Below are 15,565 nucleotides of genomic sequence, written 5' to 3' on the forward strand. Positions count from 1 at the left end.
CGTCTTGTTAACAGCCTTGTTAAAAGGTATATTTTTCAGTTTTTCAGTTGTATTCGCGTGCTGCAATCCACCCGCTCCATCATATGATCTTTTCTGCTTCCCAACTCCTCCACTCCATCACGTGAACCAATATCTGTGCTCTCGTACTTGAGAGGAGAAAATTGAGAGCTGTTATGGGTGTAATTTCTGAAAAGCATTAACATTTTAATTTACAATCTTATTGTTCTCTGAATAATCAGACATGTCTCTGTTCTTCTTCGACACGCTCCTGCTCCACCATGGCCTTTTTTATTTCAGGTTTCTGTGTTATGCTGAGGATATTGCTATGAACCTAGTAACAAGAATATTATATTTCAGGATTGAGTTCAGTCCAGGTTTTTGCAAGCGTGGCCACATGCCCTCTGACCACAGGCCCTCTCCTCTGCGAGATTACAGGCACGCAATGCCCATTTAGTTGCAACAGAGCAAGGAGATAAAACAGGGGTGCGGGAGCTGCTTGCCAGCTTGTAACTTAAGCCTGCTGGTATTAGATTTGATACCTTCAGGCTATGCTCAAGGGTAAGGAAGGGCTAGATGATCTCTGTGTAACGCTTGGCAACGCTGCCACAGCGCTGCGGTCCTCGCGCAGGGCGCCCAGGCCTCCTCCAGCGGTGCCCGGCGCGTACCGCTGGCTGCAGAGCGGCCGCCGAGGTGCCAGGCCGGGCCCAAAACGCGACACCCCACGGCGGGGTGGCGCGAGGGGGATGACGACGGCTTCAGGCGAGGCGCAGGCCGCAGCGGATGGCGGTTAAACCTTACGGGCGCCCTTTTCGCGGGCGATGGGCGTTGAAAAGTGGGGCGCGGGGGGCGGCAGAGCCCCACGAGTGCGGCCCCGGCGGCGGCGGCGCCTCCAGTCGGCGCTCCCCGCCCCCCTCGACCGAGCGGGGCGGCGGCGGCGGCGCCTCCTCAGCGCTCGCGGCCCGGCGCGGCCCCGTCACGCCGCGGCGGGAGGCGCCGCCGGAGCCGCCCGCGGGCCAGGGGCGGCCCCTGCCGCCGATAGGCCGCGCCGCGTGGCCCGAGCGGCGGCGGCGCCGGCCCCGCGCCCTCCTCCGCGCCGCGGTCGGGCCGCGCGCAGGTCACGCGGTGCCGCGGTCGGGCCGGGCCGGGCCGAGCCGAGCGAGTCGAGGCTGCCGCCCGTCTGCGCCGGGCGAGGATGGGGGGCCTGGCGGCGGCGGCCCCGCTGCTGCTGCTGCTGCTGCTGCTGCTGCTGCAGAGCGCCGCCAGCTCGGGCGCCTCGGGCAGGGGCAGGAGGAACGTGGATCCCGAGACGAACATGAACATCGTAAGCGGAGCGAGGGGCAGCGCGGCGGGGGGTGGCGGCGGGCGCGGCAGGTGGCCCTGGGCAGGGAGCGGCCGTGACTTAACGGGTGGCCGCCTGAGCTCCGGAGGTGCGTTTTGCCCGTTAAACGGTGACGCCGCCCGCGCGGGGAGCAGCGGGCCGTTCCCCGGCCCGCGCCGTCCGGCCGCCCCGCTGCTCCCCGCTCCGGCGGGGCCCGAGCCCGCTGCTCCCAGCTGCTGCCGGCAGTTGCTTTTCTTCCCGCTTGGCATTCGCTCTCTTTAATTTCCCCCCCTTCTTCTGCCCCAGCAGCCCCCTCCGGTAAACAGTCGCTGTCAGTAAGCCGTGTCGGTCGTTCTTCCCTCTTCCCCCTCTGAACTGTGCCGGTTTTTTCTTTTAATCATGCGTGAAGAGAGAGTTCAACCCAACAGCGTGGAAAGCAGTGGGCGCGTCCTGAGCGTCATCTAAAGCCCAGCTCGTGCAGTCGTTCGGTCGAAAGCTACTGGAATTTAGTCTTAAAATCATTTTGGGATGTTACCGTCACTGTAGGTGACCGAAGATAGGATTAAAAAAAGTAACACGCTGTACTTAAATTCTCTGCCTAGAGCATTTGTCTTCTTTGCCCTATGGCCTAAGAGTAGATTTGTTGCATTTTTTTACATTTTCCCGAAGCAGAGTTGGTATCATAAAAAGAATTAAATAACAAGTTCTCTATCCTTAAGGAGTTCAGGCCTGGTGCAACAAACGAAAATAACAAAAAGACTGAGAGGTAAGTGATGAGAAATAATACTGCTAATGAAATCATAGTATTAAGCAAAGTGTGGTTCCCCCCCCCCCCCCGGTTATTTTGTTGTATGGCTTGTCAGCAAACTCACTTAAAGGCCATGCAACAGAAGTAAAGTTTTAGGAGAGAGGAGTAAGAAACGGCACTCGAACCCTCCGGCTGAGGTAGTACTGTCGGCAGCTCACGCGGGCCAAGAGCACGACTGCGGTGTTTCAAAGTTGTTGTGTCTGTGGTTCACTTCAGCATGTGCCTAAACGTGGGTGTGTTCCCTGCGTAACAGAACTAGGCATAAAGTTCATATCTAAATCGGAAACGTTGTTAAAGTCTTTCACTTCAGAAGAGGGAGGAACTCTTCCTTCTCCTCCTTCCATACGCTGCTGTGGTGCTAATGAGTTTTGCTGTGATCGCTTGAGTGTTACTGGAGAATACTGCTTTTCGTGAGAGAAGGCATTGCTTTCAATTTTTGTCTGCCACCTCTGTGCCTCAGTCCTGTTAGCATGATCTCCTTTTCCCAGACTCCTCCTCGAAGCTCTGAGCTCCTCACCGTAAGCGTCTAGCTACTGTGAGGGTGAATGAGGGCAGAGCAAGGAGTCTTCTCAGACTGCTGGATTAGTTTTGTGCTCTGGCTAGTTCCTGACTCTGTGTTAGGATGAGCGTTGGAAGAAAACCTATCTACGTAGAAGAGATGAGCGGTATGGCACGATCCTACCGCATACTTCAGTTTTGGATCACCTTCTGTGCAGGGGTCCCACAGTACCTTGCAAATGTTGACGAATTAAGGAGGGTGACAGTCTGTCTCTAAGGCAGTTTATTTTCTTTCTTCAGAGTCAAATTATTACCTTCAGAGGATACCCTAGTGAGGAGTATGAAGTGGCAACAGAAGATGGATATATCCTTTCCATTAACAGAATTCCATATGGAAGAAAAGGATATGAGAGGAACAAAGGTAAGATATTTTTGCTTCTGTAATAATCCAGACAAAGATTAAAGACTGTATGATCTATGCAGTTAGAATGTTTTACTGGTGAATGTTATAGCTAAAATAGATTAGACACATGTAGAGTGACTTGAGGAAGGGAGAGGAATTTGGAAAGCTGTATTTTCTTGACATTTTATTTTGTGATGTTAATGCAAACTCTTTGTTGTTGTGTGACTTTTGAGGGGCTGAATTTTCTAATAAATAGGAAACACTGGGTGAGATTTGGGGTTTTTATTGTTGCTGTTTTTTATTTCCCCAAGTAATAAAATATTTTGATAAGAGATTGATTGTACTGCTGCTGTGTGGTTTCAAACCACATTTTTTAAAATAGTTTTTTATACAAAAGAATTGTGTTAAAATTGCCTGTTTTCACAAGTAGAGGCAGTTCATATTTTTCATTTGATGAAATATAACTAAAACATAAACGCTCGCAGCAGAAAGTTCACAAAATAATTACAGCCCGATTTCTGCATGAAATAAGAATTAATTTGTTAGTTTTAACCTTTTTTGAGGTTTCCTGCCCTTGCAGTAAAGTGCAAACCAGAGCAATACGGCATACTGCTGTAGTGTCATATTGTACACAGGTACTGAAATAGGTAAAAACACTATAATAAGAGTAAAACCCCTTCAGGACATGCTGAGTACAATGCATTTTAAAAATACATTGCAAATTAGGATACCTGAGAGGTTGTTGACAACAGTCAGCCCAGACCACATTGTTTTTTAGATGTGATTTCATAGAAGGGATTGGGGAGGAGAGCTGGCACGTGCCACCAGAGCTCTGACGCAAGCTGTAAGAATTACTGTGAAAGCTGACATAAAACCGTAGGAAAGGATGCAGGGTGTGTTTTGGTGGCGAGTCATGAGGAGAAGAAGGAAGAGCGTAGCATAAGCTAAGACTAAGTGATAGGGAGAGATATGGACAAAGGTTTTTGCAAGGACTCAATGATGAGTTGCTTTTTTTAAAAATGAGACAAAAAATGTATATAGAAGAAGAGAGATGCATAACCTTTAACCTATTGTACACTTACTCTGCATACAGAAATAGCATTTGTGTATCTGAACAAAACGAAGCAATCAGCAGATCTGCACATGAGAAATGCACAACCATAAGACAAACTGACTTGGACAGTGATAATTTTGGCATCTGAATTTGACTTAATTTTGGCATCTGAATTTGACTGGCATCAGTTATGTAACCACCCTTTACAAAAAAGTCCTACATACAAATACACACGTGCAACAGCTGGCCATTTGCATGGAAGCTGTACATATCCTTTGGACTGCCTCAGAACCTTTTGAGCTTAAAAAAAGCTTGCAGTGAGAGGTATAAATATGCAGCTCACATAAGGAAAGAGTGACCATTCTGTAGCCTTGGGTATGGACAAGACCTATGAGAAAAGACATTTTAGCTACTAAAGGCCAAACAAGAGTCTTCCTGACCTTAACTGTTGGTTTTAGATGAGTTAGGATGTTTGCCCTAATCACGATCACTCACAAAGTAGATGTGTGAACGTCAGTGCATGGATGATGCTAGTCAAACCATACAGGTGGTTAAAGGTGACTCTTGTACTTAAAAATTCAGAGAAGTCTGCAGGGAAGACAGACTGCCTTTGCAGGTGTTGATTTTTGTTGACTCTTTCATCTATGACATAAGCAAACAGAAGTTTCCTGACCTGTGGGAATTCTCCACATTCCCCTTGCCACACCCTCGGCCCCAAGTTCATGTTTTGCGAAGTACCTTAATTTTAAAAACAAGGATTACTAAGCACGTTTGAGGAAGTATGATCTCTTAGAAGAAGAATGAACATTTCAAAGTTCATGTTGATCTAAAGTTTTTATAGACCTGGTATCTTTTCTCAGAAGATACCAATGATGTGTTACTGCTGACCTGGCGTATGTATGCCATAATTCTTCTTGTGAAATACTTACTTAATGTGAATAGGATCCACTGGAGTTATGCATCACATGATGTTTTGCAAAAAAAACAAAAAAACAAACCCCCCCCCCCCACACACACACACTGTGATTCCACAGCTGAAAAAAAGGTGAGAAAATGCCAGGAGAGCTTAAAACCAAAACATCAGTGACTTTCAGTTTTAGTATTAACTAAAAATCTAAAAAAACCTGCATAGTACAGTAAGCAGGGTGTAGAAATCCTTTTCAACTTGGTTTTTGTCAGTTGTGAGAACTTGAAGTCCTGTAACGTGGTTCTGTTACTTAATTGTTTTCAGTAAGCTTATTTATGTTACTTAGCAGTTATAACTTTAATAAATCTGTGTTAACTGAAAGGAGTCATGATGGTAAGAATGGGAGTGGTTTAAGTTTTGAAGAGTGTTTTGCATTTAGAATTTTGGGGGAGAGACAGTGATGAGAAAAAATGCTCTATACAGGAAAGAATAGTTTAGGTCTTCCCTCCCTCATTCCCCCTCTGGGGATTTTAGGAGCAAAGGTTCTATAAAATTATCGTTGTTCAAGTCAGTTTGTCTTGTGGTTGTGCGTTTCATGTGCAGATCTGCTGATTGCTTCATAAAGTGAAAAAGGAGCCTGCAGAAATTGGTGGCTAATCAGTGAAAAAAATTGAAGCATTAAAATAGTTAAACACTTTTTCTCCTCCCTGTTTTATGAAACATAGGAGTAGCAGCCTGAGGAGAGAGTTTTTCAAAAAACCGAAGTTGATGGATCTGAGCTGAGTAGAAGAGGGAGGAGGGAGCATCAAAATTAAAAATGAACATTACTGAAAACAAACTTAATGTTAGTCCTGAAAAACCTGCATGCTGTTACTAAAACAATGAAGTACGATGAGAACAACAGAGTAAAAAGTATTGGTGAACGATACTAGCCATAGGGCCAGTTTGGCTTTCCCAGGAATTTACTCTGATTGCAGGAATTGTGTACCACAGTATTTTTTTGTTTTTAACAAAATGGGAAAAGCAGGTATTAAAAGGATTCCTTGTCACAGATATAAAGGCTTCTAGGAGGGAAGAATATTTATAATTTGGGTTTTGGAATCCGCAGCAAAGGTCTGTGGACATGAGCTGGAATGCAGGGTGACGTGACTGAGATATACGTGATTTGGCCATTTCTGCTGAAAGATCTAGATCCGAATTATCAATGGAGAGAGTGTTGTGAGAGTTTAGTATTGTAGTAGAATGATGTGTCATTGAAAGAGCTGAATTCCTGACTAATCTCTAGCACTGAGTTAACATCACCAAGTATCACATTTCAGTTACTAAAGCAGAAAAAATATCGCCTTTGCTATTGCAAGATCCAGAGACAGGTCTTTGGGTTTTCTGAAGTTCGTGTTCTTCCCAGAGGATTATATGTTATTTTATTTTCTTTGTTTAGTAGCAGGAATCTTCAGGTTTTCTTATTTGCATTCCACATAAATTCATGATTTCCCTTTTGGGGCTGGGGGAATCAGGGGAGAGGCTTCCTAAACTTCATGCATGTCCTGACCTTGGCTCTTTTTAACTACTTAAGTTATGAGGAGAAGGCCCTTTGAAACATTGATTGATTCCCTTGCTGGCTACCCATACTGCTCTTTGGACTCTGCCAGATTTGGTCACGGAAGGGAGCTGGATAGCAATAATATTGGGACCAGTTGCAGAGATCTTGCATTTCCACAGTTCAGTATCCTAATTTGGCATTGTCCTTATTTTTCAGGTCCAAAGCCTGCTGTGTTTCTGCAGCATGGTTTGCTTGCAGATGGCAGTAACTGGATCACAAACCTGGATTACAACAGCCTTGGCTTTATGCTGGCAGATGCTGGCTATGATGTATGGCTGGGAAACAGCAGAGGGAACACCTGGTCCAGGAAACACATACACTTCACAGTGAAGCAAGAGGAATTCTGGGTTTTCAGGTAGCCTCATGTGGTAGGGAAACTAAAGAAATACACGCTTAATGCTGTTTGTGAGCAGGCTTCTTTTCCTTTCTTTCCCTTTCGTCTCAGTTCAGTCACAATGTGAATGTATAACGTTTTTTCTGGTAGCATGTGCTTACACGTGTGTAGCAGTAAGGGGAGTTTTATGGTTGGTATGGTGGTCTTCACAGACGATCATCAGAACTCTCATTGCTTTCAGCAGTTCTTTATGTGAAAATTCAGTCACCAGAGCTTCATCCAAAGGAAGCTTTTCTTTATGCCCGGTCAACTGATCTGCAGTGCAGTAAAGCTCTATGTAGCTGTTCCACACTGATAATTTTACTTATACAGCCAACTTCTTATCTTTGCTTTGTAGCTTTGATGAAATGGCTAAGTATGACATTCCAGCCTTTGTGGACTTTATTTTGAAGAAAACTGGCCAGGAACAAGTATTTTACGTTGGCCATTCACAGGGCACCACAATGGGTATGTGTAGAGATGCATTCATTAGGACATGCTCTGTTTGACTTGGTATCAATTTCACATATCTGGTTTAATGATGAAAAAAATAACGCTTCAGTAATACACTGCTTCTGCTTTTTAGCTGTTTCTGGACTATTCGTTAACATTAAAAAGAAAATAATTAACCTTTATATGCTTATTTAAAGTAGGAACCTGTGAAAATAATAAATTAAATTCACAGGTAGCTACCAGTATATTTTCTATTCAAGGAAATATTTTGAGTATATGGAATTAAAATTTCCCTTTCTGGAATATTTTGCTATATGCATAGCCTGAGTCAGGTGCTTTTAGACTTGTAGACAGAACTATAAGTGTTAGGTTAGTTAGTATGTTACTGGAACCTGTTTTTCAGAAGAAAACAAATCCTTCTGATATGCTAAGTTTAATTTGTATTCTCTAGTAGCTAGATTAATTTAAAACACCTAAACTGATGCTAAAGACAACAGTCAGACTAAATCACGGCAGTACTATTTCTAGACTGATGATAATCCAAAAATACGTTTGCACGCTTAACAGATTTTAGATTTTATGCGTTCACAGCCAGCTAAAATTTTGATCTAACTTGTGTCAGTGAGGTTTGTTAATTATTTTCTTTTCTTCTTTTCTTTTTTTTTTTTTTTGTTACAGCTTTCATTGCTTTTTCAACTTTACCACACCTGGCTAAGAAAATCAAAATGTTCTTTGCCTTGGCACCTGTAGCTACAGTCAAGTTTGCCACTAGCCCTCTGGTAAAATTGGGAGTGTTTCCTGACCTGCTATTCAAGGTTTGTATTTCAGTATAAATGTTCTAAGCGAAATGAAGAATGTCCCTTTCTGGTTGAAAGTAGTATAGCAAAGAATGTTAATAGTTGTAGATTAGAGATTAACATATTCCACAAGAATACTAGGCCAGTTTTTCCATAATAATGCTATGGAAATCAACAGTGGCTGCTCTGGTTTTACTACAGTCTAACATGACAGTTTGTATGTTTAAAATAATATATTGCAAGTACAATTTAAGAGAATAAAATTATGTGTACTGATTTACATGCTTCTAGAATGGAGCTACAAAAATCCCAGGATTAATTAAATAGCTGGTCTGTTTTAGGAAAGTCATATGATAACTTTATACAGAATGTTTCTGAATTGCCATGAACTTTAACATATTTGTTTCACAATTAACCACTTAGTATTAGAAGAGGATCCTTCAGAGCAGCAGCTTTATTTAGGTGCTATGAATCACCCTCTGGAGGAGTTTACAATTCTCTATTAAGAAGAAGAAGGGGAAGAAAGGCAGGCTGCAGTAGGTGCCCCAAGTCAGACGTTGTGAATACCCTGCTGTGTGTCGTTTCTAACCATCCCGTTTCTTTGCACCACCTGTGGAGATTCCCACACAGAGCTATGCATTCTGTGAGATAAACCCTTTAGATTCTAAAGTGCCTTGTACAAATTTGATGCATGCGTGTGTGTGCATGCATTATTAGTTTCATTATTATTATTATTATTAGAGCAGTACACATAAGTGATACTAACAGTTGTCATCTCCTATTCTTCATGTAATGAACTTGTCTAATCAGGATAGTTGTTGTTTGGTGCCCTCATGTAGAATGCTCGGTTTTACAGTAGTGCAGATGTTCATGTGGGAACTTGACTGTCATGGTGACTTTCAAAAAAGCTGTAGGAGTACATGAGAGCCACAAACCCATGGGTCAGGCATATCCTTAAACAGTTGTGTGACTTCTTAAGTGCTCAGTGGGCCGTTTTGAAATCCTTGGAGGCGTTAAAAACAGCAAGAGGAAGTGGCCACTGCAGCTCATGCAACTTGTTTTCTTACATGGTTAGAAGAGAGGAAGTTGCAAGTACAAAAGCCTCTTACTACCAGATGCAGCTTAAAATATTTTAGCCTTAAACAGTTCTAATGACAAGAATCTGTGCAGTAGTCCTGTGAAACAGTGAGTTTAAAATCAGTTGGAATTTGAGATTAGATGTGAAATTCTGGAATGACTCTCTATTTCCATATATTTTTTTGTGGGGGTAAATGACTACATCATTTGTTAGCAAGAGCACTAATTCTGACCTTCCCATTGGACTGTAAATAAGACTGATAAGAGGATAGATCGTTTTCATGTGACTTACCAGTCATCAGTACAAATGGAAATAGTTACCTCAAGAATGCTGTAGTATAAAAACTAAAACCACATCGTCTTACACAATTACATGTTTCTTCCTTGTGTTTGTTATTTTGTAGGATATGTTTGGAAAGAAACAATTTCTTCCTCAGAATTCCTTGTTGAAGTGGCTTGCTACCCATGTTTGCACCCATAGACTACTCGATGACCTTTGTGGCAACATATTCTTTCTTCTGTGTGGTTTTAATGAGAGAAACTTGAATATGGTATGTTTTGATGACTTTGAGTAGTTAACTTACTGTGAACTCTTAACACATATTGACTGTGTACCACTGAACTGCTTGCTCTTTATATGCATAAAAAAAAAGATTCTTCATTGTACTGAGTTTGGATGTGTATCTTTCTTTGGTGTCGATGGGAATTCAGCTTCAAAGTTGTCCAGTTGAAATGGATAGAATTAACCTTTTAAAAAGATACTGGAAAGTTAAAATAAATTCTTGTTGATCTGTTGGAGAAATGGCTAAGAAAAGTGTATTAATGTCATGAGTGATGGAGCAAATGTTTCGGTCCTTTTACAAAGAAGAGAGGAAAGAAGGGTACTGGTTTGCACCACTATTAAGAGAGCTGTTGATATTTTTTCTGATTTCTTGGTGGGCATGTGCAGTTATTTTTTCTGGGGCCAGTCTCTGCCTCTGCTGATGCTGTCAGTTGTGGTCCTAGTTCCAGAGGGGTATGCGTAGGATTTGTTTTGTTTTCTAAAAGCTAATTAACAGCACTTGGCATGAAAATGCTTTCATAATGCTTTTTGTAATGCTTCTTAAAGTGTTTCTTAACTCCCAGAAATCAGTAGAAGCTGCTATTAGTATACTCCACAGGTGGATGAACTCTGAGGAGATTTTATTTTATTGGAGTAGGATGGAATCAGCATTACTTTTTTCATCATTCTATCTGCCAGGATGCACAACTTGTGTATTTTACATCAAGGTGAAAGCACTGGGTTTTGCCTTATTTTTTGCCCAGTGCATACAGTTTTCATGGTTTTAGTGGTGGATAATAATTTTTTTCTGCCAGGATTTAAATTATAATGTATTTCCCCTGGATGTTATGTACTTTTTAACTCAAGGCATATGAAGTTTTGAATCACTTTGGACTGGAAGCTACTAGTGTAGATGTAGAATAAGTCTAGGCTTCTGAGGAGGCGCATCTAAACATTAGTTAATATACTCCCAATTCTTACAATATTAGCACTTTTAAAAAGTAGTTTTAAGTGTATAGGGCTTAAAGGATATCATTATCATGTTTAAAGGTCATCTGTAAAAATTTTTTTGTATTGAATTATTTTTTGTGTTTATACATATGTGCACATATATGTATATGCGTGCACACACACATACAAACATGCATGTATATATATATATACACACACACACACACACACCCCGCTTTATGTCTCCATGTGGTTTTAATTTTAATTTTCTGTGCTTTACATTTTTGCATTCCACTCATCTGGGGAAAAGAAATTAAATAGGTTCCATTTCTACTTCTAGTAACTCTTACTACCAAGAGTTGAACTCATATTAACGGTACTTTGTCTTCAGACTCACAGTACCCTAGGGGAAGGCTTGCGCTCACATCTCATGTTAAGTAAAAACAGAAAGGAAGAAAGAGAGAGGTGTTTGTGGTCATACTCTTGCTTTAACAATTCACCTCAAAACATAATCCCATATTCTAGGTTAATTTAAATTGGCCCAATGTTCTGCAGGTAACGGTAAGTAATCTCTGAAGCATCTGAACATCTTACTTCTTCTGTATCTATGGCTCCAGTTCAGTTTTAAGAGGAATGAAAATTTTTCTGTTAGTTGTTCAAAAAGCAATAATGGGTCTAACTGTTGCACTGTGAGGAATAAACCATGATAATTATCTTGTTGCAGAGCCGAGTGGATGTGTATTCAACACACTGTCCTGCGGGAACATCTGTACAAAACATGATCCACTGGAGCCAGGTAGAGTTTTCAGCATCTCAAATGTCCATTAGCTTGTTTATAGACTGCTGGTGTCTTCTGATAATTAACTGGAATGAGAATAAAATATCAGAATATATATGTCGTATAGCCCAGGTGAATTTGTCACAATGGCAGCTGTTCACTGCAGTTACTTTTATGATAATGACTCTGATGCCAGCTCCTTCCCTGCCCACCCCCAGTGTGGTGTATTTCTTTCAAAGCCATGCTAATTTTAAGTATTTCAGGCCAATAACCAAAACAAGCAGGAAAAGTAACTCATAGAGATGCAAACAAGTGTTTTAAAACAAGTGTTTGCTCTCCCTTCAACAAACCTTGTTTTGATTACAAGCTACAAGTGAAAAGCAGTGGGTTTTTGGTTCTGTTTCCTTCTGTTTGATTTCATTTTATATTTTATTAGCATATTTTGCAGTTCACCTCGTTGCACAGTTTCATGCCTGTGATGCTATTGTGCCTAATGCTTGCTCAGCAGGCATAGCTATATACCAGCAAATGAGAGAACACGTTTGTCATGGAAGCAGTGCTCAGCGCTACTTGTGATCTTGTAGCTGGGCTTGATAGTCCATTCAGAAGGAGCGTGGACCTGGAGTGTTTTGCAGTACGTAGTTGCTTAAGTGTTGGCTGGAAGGAAATTTAAAGACTTTTTCCTCCCCCTCTTCTGATCCCTGTTACATAGACTGCTATTTCTGAAAAATAATAGGTGGTAAACGATGCAGAGTAGACTTTATAAGAAAGCTCCATTGCTGTGTTTATATATGTTTAGACACCTATGCAAATATTTCTGAAGTAAGCATGGAGTTGCCACATCCTGGCTTTGGATACATTAAACTATTTTCCTTGATCTTTCCTACTGTTGCTATGGAAGCGTGTGGAATCTTAAAGGACAAAGTGTGATCCTATTGAGTGTTAATATTTCCCACACCTGTGATACTGAGCAAGGCAATGACACTTGTACTTGTTAATACTGGTATCTCAAGAATTTCCTGTGTTGGTTGCCTTTGTTTCATTGTGTGGGTAAATATTAACCCTACTTTCTCTATTAAAAGTGTTCGATAGAAGCACTGCAGTTCTTCTTTGTGTGAATATTTGTTCATTTCTAGGCTGTGAGATCTGGGGAATTCAAAGCTTATGACTGGGGAAGCAAGACTGCAAATATGGCTCACTACAACCAGGTAGAGATCTTTTACAGATGTGTTACAATTCCTGAGAGGCACAAAAAAGTGATTTGGGCGCTTCTCTTGATGCTGCCTTAGACTGTGACGTGATTGTGCTGCATGCTGAAGAGCCACTGCCCTGTGTGGCCCAGTACCCAGACTGAGGATCTGCTGCTTTCTACAGAAAAAAGACAGAGCTAGGGTTGTGAGGTGATACTAAGACAGTATGGAGTCCATGCTTGGACACAAAGTTGTGTCTGCACGGTCTCTTGAGGGTGATCGTTTTGATAAGATTTAGCGTCCTGCGTGCTTAGATCAATAGATCCCACTGCACTTCTCGCAAGAAGAAACTGACGGTCAGTTCATACGGAGTGCTTATCTTCAGCCTGTTTAATCTCCACCCATGTTTGTTTCTGAGTTGCTGTGCACAGTATTAAAAATATTTTGCCCCTTGTCAGTTTAGTGACAGGGAAAGATTGCAGTATCTTACTCTCAGAGTAACAATCACTTTGAATACTTGGTTAGGGCTTGGAAATGCTTGAATGAGATATGCTCTCCCGGACTTCCCACTACACACTAGCCTTACCCACCTGTCTTGCAACTTCCCAAAACGACCTGTTTCCTGCTACGCATGCTATAATGTTGCAGAACTCTAGGAGCTGCATCTTCTTTTGAAAGTCAGTACTCTATCTCCATCTCTGGCTGCCCAAGAGCAAAGGAGAGAAAATGATCATCTGACACATTCCTCTCACAGTGACTAGTGTATTACCTTGCAGTTTAATAACACTCTGAAGACTTGTTCTTTCTAATGCTTGCATATTTTTTTTCTTTTTCCCCCCCCTCTCAGTCTACTCCCCCTTTCTACAAAATAAAAGAGATGACTGTGCCAACTGCTGTGTGGACTGGTGGACAGGACTGGCTGGCAGACCCAAAGGATGTTGCCATGCTGCTCACTCAGATCACAAACTTGGTTTACCACAAAAACATTCCAGAATGGGAACATTTGGATTTCATCTGGGGTCTTGACGCACCTTACCGCATGTATAATGAAATAATGAACTTGATGAGGAAATATCTCTAAACCTGCGTGGTATTTCATGAGGGCTAGTCCATCAGAAATTCATCTTTCTGGAGCATGTACTTTTCTAGCAGTGATGCTACACTTTTTTTATGACGCATTTTTAAAATGCCAGCAATGATTGCTGAATTGGATTCATATTTGGTTTGGTTTTTTCAGTATTGTTTCTCTCTCCTGCAGAAATACTCACTGTTTCCTGCTGATTTTGCACACAGTGGTGCAGAAAACACTAGTGTAACTTTGCAAAAAGGGAGTATTTCATGTGCATATAGATTTAGTGACATGTCTAAAAGACAAGTTAGTCCACTCAGCACCTCAGGTGCTTGAGAATTCAAGCAATTAGCATTTTGCTGTGCATAAAGCACTATCATTTCTCAGTATATTGCTATTCTGAGTACCTGTTAGAGATGGTACTTGTACTGCAGTGATCCCATTTGGTGCTGGTACTTCAAAAAGCACTTAGCAACTTTTTACTGTGCTATTATTTTAGCCATCTCTTACAAGCTAGCTACATCAGATGACTTTCTTTTTGAATGTTGCCCAGAAGAACTGTCATGAAGCCAGACAGTATCACCACTGTCAGTTGAAGTCTCCTGTTTTGAGACTGATTCATTACTGCATTTTTCTTGATTTCAGTGGTGTCCCTAAAGCCATTCATGTTTCACATACCGGCTATGGATAAGGATTGTCGTTTGCCCTTGCAGATTCCTGTAACAAGCCAAATGGTTAAAAGAAATACCACTTTTTGTTAGCTCTGTCAATAGGTTATGAGTTTCAAAGAGAATAATGTAACATACTGGTGTTTCATTTGCACAGGTAAAATGATAACTAGAAAGCAAGATTCCCCCCAGTATCCTACTGGCCAGGGAGGGAGCAAAGCAGTTATTTTGTGACTTAAGTTGCTTCATTTGTATGGACTTCCCCCTTAATCAGCTGCCGCTTTGAAGATCTGTTTACTTTTTAGCTGCTTATGTGGTGCTTGCCACCATTGTATTCAGGAACCTCAAAATACCCTGGTAAAGCCTGGCAGTATTTGTCTCGTTTTCCATTTGTCTCAGTTTCCACCTTCAAATGGGGCTAAGCCCCCCATTTAATGGGGGAGAGAGGATTCACCTCTGCCTCAGGGGTCTGACAGAGCTCTCACTGTCTCTGGCATAGGTGCCTTGCTCTTTCCAGTGGCCACATGGAGGACTTTGGCTCCTCTGAATTGCACACAAGTTACAAGCCTAGTGTAGATGCTATGAAGAACCTCCAGAGTGAGGTGTCTTAGTCTGGATGATAATTTCTGTGCCACAGCTAGAGTTCAACCCAGACCTTTGTCCGTAACCCTAGCAGGAAGAACAGTCTTTTCTGCAAGGCATGGCAAATAGTACATTTTTAACTGAGGCAGAGATTTTTTTGTAAACAAATTGCAGAAAAAAAGCGTAAGCCATAATTTAAGGGTTTTTTTTTAAACTCCTAATCCTGACTCAGGGAGTCCTCAGGTTTCATTTAAGGAAAAAGTTGTTCTTGATATTTCACTTGTGATTCCTAGTAGGACCTTTAAGTTTGCTTTATATTTGTAGCAGCCATACTTGCTTCATAGTGCTGTGCTGAAAGGAAGTCACTGTAGGAATCCAAAGCGGCTAAAACAGCAGTTGTGACAGTACTGATACAGTAAGAGCCACGTGCGTAATGTTTATTATGCTTGAGATATTTTCAATAAATTTGGAAGTCCTGCTTGGAGTTTGGAGTGATGT

General features: G+C 41.8%; 1 protein-coding gene across 2 annotated transcripts; it reads left to right on the plus strand.

Annotated features, from left to right (window-relative positions):
- Positions 1–1,097: 1,097 nt before the first annotated feature.
- On the plus strand, positions 1,098–15,551 carry LIPA (lipase A, lysosomal acid type). 2 transcript variants are annotated; one of them, XM_068950112.1, is made up of 9 exons: positions 1,098–1,321; positions 2,925–3,045; positions 6,745–6,943; positions 7,320–7,429; positions 8,093–8,229; positions 9,693–9,839; positions 11,505–11,576; positions 12,695–12,766; positions 13,596–15,551. In XM_068950112.1, the coding sequence occupies exons 1-9, from the start codon at positions 1,193–1,195 to the stop codon at positions 13,827–13,829; spliced, it is 1,221 nt and encodes a 406-aa protein (XP_068806213.1). In that variant the 5' UTR covers positions 1,098–1,192; the 3' UTR covers positions 13,830–15,551. The 2 variants fall into 2 exon arrangements, with proteins under 2 accessions (XP_068806213.1, XP_068806214.1); XM_068950113.1 differs by lacking the exons at positions 12,695–12,766; positions 13,596–15,551 and adding an exon at positions 11,995–12,688 and having other exon boundaries at positions 1,118–1,321.
- Positions 15,552–15,565: the final 14 nt, after the last annotated feature.

The sequence above is a fragment of the Struthio camelus genome, chromosome 7, assembly GCF_040807025.1.
Source record: "Struthio camelus isolate bStrCam1 chromosome 7, bStrCam1.hap1, whole genome shotgun sequence".
NCBI lineage: Eukaryota > Metazoa > Chordata > Aves > Struthioniformes > Struthionidae > Struthio > Struthio camelus.